This window comes from Hemitrygon akajei, chromosome 12, assembly GCF_048418815.1.
Source record: "Hemitrygon akajei chromosome 12, sHemAka1.3, whole genome shotgun sequence".
Taxonomy (NCBI): domain Eukaryota; kingdom Metazoa; phylum Chordata; class Chondrichthyes; order Myliobatiformes; family Dasyatidae; genus Hemitrygon; species Hemitrygon akajei.
This window is the reverse complement of record NC_133135.1, coordinates 21,334,908-21,341,710: the sequence shown is the minus strand read 5'-3', so window position 1 is coordinate 21,341,710 and position 6,803 is coordinate 21,334,908. Positions and strand designations below refer to the sequence as shown.

Here is a 6,803-nt window from a genome sequence, read left to right as displayed (position 1 = left end):
CTGCATCTCTCTTTTAAATGGCCATGCCCTCTTGTCCTAGACTCCCCCACCATGGGAAATATTCTTTCCACATCTATCATGTCTAGGCCTTTCAACATTCGAAAGGTTTCAATGAGATCCCACCTCATCCTTCTAAATTCCATTGAGTACAGACCTGCAGCCATCAAACATTCCTCATTACTGGAATCATCTTTATGAACCTCTTCTGGATCCTCTCCAATGCCAGCATATCTTTTCTTCGATGAGGAGCACAAATTACATCTATTCTACAACAGGCGTACACAAATCCTTTTCTTCCTCAAAAGAAGCAATTGTATTGAAATACCTACCTATCCTAAACAGCCTTTTTGAGCTTGTGTCTTGCACCATATATGATGCATAAATGCAAAATTGCATTGATCTTCAATCAGTTAAACGCAAGGTTAGAGATTGTGCAACTTACTGCTATGTGACTTCTTTTCTTTTATAAAGAATACAATCCGGATGAGATTTGAATGTGTGCATGCCAAAAAGATGAAAACACATTCAGCAATAGAGAGTTTATTTTACATAGAAAAATTAAAATATTTCAATGAAATACACCTGTTATTTCTCTAAAAGCAAATTCCCACCAACATAAAAAAGTCACTTACACAATAAGTTACCTGCATGGCACTATGAAATTAGAGAAGATTTATTGCCAGAGCTCTGCTTGGCATAAAGTCAATGTCAATGCATTCCCAACATTGCTGCATACAGTATCTCATATGAATGCCACTGGTTTCTAATTGTATCTTCATCTCATAGTTGATTCACTTTTGTGACTGATCATGTTCAGATTCTTCAGAAAAGTCATTCATACTGCAACATATGAAAATAAACCAGACAGTTGAAATTTCCAAGAATGTGTAAAATACATCACCTAAACATTCTTCAGCCTTTGAGATATCTCAGCTATTTTGGATAATTAATTTTTAAACAAGCCATTTTAAATCAAAGAGAAATTGCAGTATAATATATTTTCCTCCAAAGAATAAGTTAACAAAATCTTGAACCCATGTGTAATTTGTGGGGAATAGAGTTACTATTTTACAATAAGTGCATATGATCCACTATCAAAAAGTCTTTGCATAGGCTACATAAAACTTGTCATTTCTTTTGATGTTCCTGCTCCTTTATTAATAAAGATCCATAAAATAGTGATTCATGTTATGTTGTCATTTCTTGGAAAACTTGTAATTTCTTTTGCTCTTATGTTGTTATTATAAAGTCACAGAAAAAACAGGCCCTTCGACCCACCTAGTCCATGCCAAGCCATTTAAACAGCCTACACCCACTGACCTGCACTAGGACCCACAGCCTTCCATACCCCTACCATCCAGGTTCCATTATGTTATCTTATGTTGTCATTTCTTGTCAAACTTATCATTTCTTTTGATCATCCTGCTCCTTTATTAATAAAGTTAAAAATAGTGATTCATGTTGAAATCAACATTAAGTATCATACAATTATCTATCTGTCCTATTGTTCACTTAACTGTGGTGTTCTTTGTCCATTAAATATCTAGTATCATGTCTAGAGTTCATTTCAATTAAAAATCTTAATTCTAAAATATCGTATGCCTTAGCTTATCAGGACATATTATGAAACATTACAGGATGAAACACATACCAAGCAAAGGTTAAAGAGAGACAGAGAAGATGACTCAAGCCATTGGATAAGTACATGGATTTGAGGGCTAATGAGGGCTATGTACCAGGTGCAGATTGATGAAACTAGGCATAGCATAGATTGGCCAAAGGACCTGTAGTGCTCTGTGAGATAAGACCAGGAATATGACTTGCCATCAGCAGCTCAAATATGTTCTAACATTCAATGGGATCATGACTGAGCTAAAAGTTTTTAAGGTGGTTTTTAGAAGGTAGAAAGAGATATATTTGAAAGGATTATATCACTGTCATTAAGGATGTAACAACAAATATTTTTTCTATCTTTCGAAGATGTTAATTTCTAGCTTTTTATCCACCTCTTTGTAAATTAAACTATAACCATATTTCATTATTTACATGTTGTGCCACTGAACCTCAAAAGCCTGTATCTCTGTGGACTTTTACTACAGCAGGACAGAAGGCAATAAAGGAGAACTTCGCATTGATGATCAGTTTTATCATGATTTGTGTGCTTGATATAAAGGAATCAGGTGCAATTTTTTAAAAATCCCTTGAACTTTGATATCCATGAAAATTACAGGCAGTTTTAAGAATTGGATGGCTAGTTTGTGTTCATCTCCTTATGTAGAGGAGAATAATTGTGGATAAAGGAAGTGGGGTTAATTATGATTAATTAATTAAAGGAGGAAGGGGAGCAGCCTATGTAATTACCATGATCATAGGATACAGGAGCATAAGTAGGCCATTTGGCCCATCAAGTCTGCTCCACCATTCAATCATGGGCTGATACAATTCTTCCAGTCATGCCCACTTCCCCTGCTTTCAACCCATACCCTTTGATGCCCTGGCTAATCAAGAACCTATCTCTGCCTTAAATATACCCAATGATTTGCCCTCCACAGCCGCTCATGGCAACAAATTCCACAGATTTACCACCCTCTGACTAAAGTAATTTCTCCGCATCTCAGTTCTAAGTGGACGTCCTTCAATCCTGAAATTATGCCCTCTTGTCCTAGAATCCCCTACCATGGGAAATAACTTTGCCATATCTAATCTGTTCAGGCCTTTTAACATTCGGAATGTTTCAATGAGGTCCCCCCTCATTCTCCTGAACTCCAGGGAATACAGCCCAAGAGCTGCCAGAGTTTTCTCATACGGTAACCCTTTCATTCCTGGAATCATTCTTGTGAATCTTCTCTGAACCCTCTCCAATGTCAGTATATCCTTTCTAAAATAAGGAACCAAAAACTGCGCACAATACTCCAAGTGTGGTCTCACAAGTACCTTATAGAGCCTCAACATCACATCCCTGCTCTTATATTCTATACCTCTAGAAACGAATGCCAACATTGTATTTGCCTTCTTCACAACCGACTCAACCTCAAGGTTAACTTCTAGGGTATCTTGCACAAGGGCTCCCAAGTCCCTTTGCATCTCTGCATTTTGAATTCTCTCTCCAACTAAATAATAGTCTGTCCGTTTATTTCTTCTACCAAAGTGCATGACCATACATTTTCCAACATTGTATTTCATTTGCCACTTCTTTGCCCATTCCCCTAAACTATCTAAGTCTCTCTACAGGCTCTCTGTTTCCTCAACACTACCCGCTTCACCACCTATCTTTGTATCATGAGCAAATTTAGCCACATATCCATTAATACCGTAGTCCAAATCATTGACGTATATCGTAAAAAGCAGCGGTTCCTGTGGAACTCTATTGGTAACCAGCAAGCTAGAATAGGATCCCTTTATTCCCACTCTGTTTTCTGCCGACCAGCCAATGCTCCACCCATGCTAGTAATTACAAAGCTAGAATAAGTGTCTCAACTAACCTCTTTCAGAAAGTCATTAAAAACAATTAATAAACATATTTGAAACTTGCAGGCTGGAGATGCATATTTTCTATATTATTAATACCTACCACAGTTGAAGAAAATGACACTTTTCAGCATATTTCATTGGCAGGGAAGAATGACTTGGTTCATGTAAGTCGGAATCATTAAGACAGTGGGCATTCTCCTGTCAGCAAAAAGTAATAAATATCTTACTTAAAATAATAAAAGCAGGTTCGGTAGCAATAAAAGTGTAGGAATACTAATGCAAATAAAAATCAGAAATACAGTGCAGTTTAATTAAAATTGACTGGCATCTCAATAACTTCTGAGAAGTTCTAGCAGTTCTTTAAATCTAAGTGTTTGTAACAATAATCTGCAGCCTGAAAAGGTGATAGATACCTTAAAACTGGCCTACAACCTCTCTGTTGCTGTGATAATTTGAGTAACAACATTATACCAACCAGAAACGCCAACTGAGTTTAAAAGATGTGTGGGAAGCAAAGGTAAAGCATGTTTTAAAATATAGGATAAAAGTCTGGGTGAAATTAAAAGAAGCTTGAGAAAAGGAGCTCAGTGAACTTTAAAGGAATGCAGGAAACAGAGTTCCTGTGAGTTTAAATAAGCAGCAACAGGATTAAAGTAGCTCCACCGGGGTAAGTAAAACAGTAAGGAATCTGATAGCAATGATATGTAATTGTATTTATAGTAATAATATTTTATACTCCCTCTTGGTTGAGACAATTTAATACACAGGGGCACTTCAGATTTGTTGAATGCATGTCTTGTGCATACAGGAGCTCAAAATGCTTCCAGCTCCCGGATACCGACAGGTAGAGGAAGTGTTGTCACTTGAAAGAGCTCCATCTGTAGGTTTTGGAGTTGAGTAACACCTGACATCACCCAGAAAACGGAGCATTTTGTGGATAAGTAAAGCATTTCAGGGAGTGGAACCCTGCAGCTAACCAGAGTGCAGACAAAGGGAATCAACGACTGTCAAACAGACAGTTGGTATTTATCTCCTTAATCAATACTCCATGTGAAACCTGTTGGGGGATATGCTCACAGGCAGGGAAGCCAGAGCCAAGACCAAATTACAACGGGTGGCTCATCTCTACAGAGGGTTGCAGAAGGGAGTAGAGAGGAGGGAAAAGAGAGGACAACAGATAGCATTTCTGTAGGGAAGTTCTCCTCCAGATACTTTCTCGCTTCAGATGTAGAAAGGAAAGCCTGGCGTGCAGCATTCGACGGAGAGATTCTAAGCTTCGCAGGGTATAAGAGCACAGGTTTTAGATTTTTCTCATAACATTCAGACATCAGAGGTTTAAAAAGAAGCCTTTTCTTCATAACTTCAGGACTAAAATCTTCAACCAAACGGAAGTGGTACTCTTGAAATTTAATCATTCCAGCCCGCCGAGCCACACGAATAAGTTGTTCTTTGTCGTGTACATAGTGAAACCAGACAATTACAACCGAGGGTTTAGCTGGAGCACTCGATGAACGACGCCAAATTCTATGTGCTCGATCAAGTAACGGGGGATTCTCTGGGAAAACCGACGGGAACGCATCTTTTAAAAGTTGAGTAAAATATTTCGAAGGATCGCCTTTTTCTATGCCGTCTGGGAGACCAAGTATACGTAGGTTCTGTCTTCTGGACCGATTCTCAAAGTCGACACTCTTGGCTTTAAGTGTTTCCATCAGTTTAATGGTCGAAATTAAATCCTGTTGCAATTTTTCAATTGTCAAATCTCGTTTCCGAGCTTCTTCTTGCAGAGACGCAATAAGAACTTGCTGCTGGTTAATTACTGAATCTGTCTTAACCATATAATCTTGAAAAGCCTTTATATCTTGTTTAAAAACTTGTTGTAGTTCATCGAATTTTTTATCCAAAACCTCCATAAACAGTTCATAAGTTAATTCAGTGCGTTGCGGATGAGCTTGCTTCTTTCCATTACCGTTCGGGTTGCGCCCCGGTTCTCGTCCTTTAGATCTAAGAGCCATTTCTGTTTGCATATCTTCAAAAATTCACAATAAACTATTAACGATAAGCCCAAGAAAATAGCAAGAATCTTTTGGTGTAGGTAAAAAATAAGTTGGATAAGGGTGATCAAAGGTTAAAAAAAGTAAAGGTTATGGAGCAAATCTAAAACAGTACTCACTCCATGAGCGTCTCCCGCTGAATCCTACAGATAGCATTTCTGTAGATTTAGAAAAATCCTGCAGAGGAACAGCAAACAGCCAGAGGTTGTAGCCCACACCAGTATTACTAACAAAAAAAAGGGAAATAAGGCACACTTTAAGGAGTAAGGACAGATATCTCAAAAGCAGAAATCCCCAGATTATTCACTGTGTCATGATGCAGTGAGTATTGAAATGGGAGGAGAAATATAAATATATCCATTGAGGTTATTTCCTGTTTGGAGGCATATATGCACTAAGTTGCCAGACTTAAGCAAGCTTAGAATCAGATTTATTGACACGGACATACAGTGTTGTGCAAAAGTCTTAGACACCCTAGATTTTTAAAATTAATTTTGTTTTAGATGTTTATTTTTTGACTTCGCAAGTAGAAAAGAGCAAATTTTAGATTTCCAAACATTCATTTTCCAAAGAATTAAATGTTAGACACATTTTTGTATTTCATTAAAGAAAGTAATAGACCACTTTTAAAATAAAAAACTTGATTACTTTGTAGCCTGGTGCATGATTAAATGCTGATAACAAACAGGTGCTAATACCAATGACACAATGAGTTGAATAAACTAAACTGATTAACTGAAACAGAAACAGTCTGAAATAGAAGGAATTAAACTAGACGAAGGACAACCAAATGAAAAGGTGAGAGTGTGGCAGATTTAACAGTTTAAATCACAATTCTTACACCATAACAAGAATAAGCATGGCAACAAGACACAAGCTGGACATCCAAAGGAGTTGAATGACTTCAGACCTGTTGCCTTGACGTCGCACGTGATGAAGACCATGGAGCGGCTGATAATACAGAATCTGAGGCCACAAACCAGGCACGCCCAGGATCCTCTTCAGTTTGCGTATAAGGAGAAGGTGGGAGTGGAGGATGCTATCACGTATTTGCTGCACAAATCACTCTCTCACCTAGATGGGGTCAGTTGTGCTGTGAGGATTACATTCCTTGACTTCTCTAGTGCCTTTAACACCATCCAGCCCAAGATCTTAAGGCACAAACTAACGGAGATGGGAGTAGACTCTCACATGGTGGATTGGATAGTGGACTACTTGACAGATAGACCTCAGTATGTGCGGTTGGGAGACTGTAGGTCTGACACGGTGGTAAGCAGCACA

At 38.1% G+C, this 6,803-nt stretch overlaps 1 protein-coding gene across 3 annotated transcripts in view; it reads right to left on the bottom strand.

Moving 5' to 3' along the window:
- Window positions 1-524: 524 nt before the first annotated feature.
- ccdc18 (coiled-coil domain containing 18) overlaps window positions 525-6,803 on the bottom strand; it is a 131,705-nt gene continuing 125,426 nt past the window's right edge. For all 3 annotated transcript variants that reach the window (XM_073062694.1, XM_073062696.1, XM_073062695.1), the window contains 2 exons: window positions 3,572-3,669; window positions 525-840 (listed from right to left, as the gene is read on the bottom strand). In XM_073062694.1, the coding sequence (XP_072918795.1) occupies window positions 792-840; window positions 3,572-3,669 (147 nt within the window). In that variant the 3' untranslated portion in view covers window positions 525-791. The remainder of the gene's footprint in view (window positions 841-3,571; window positions 3,670-6,803) is intronic.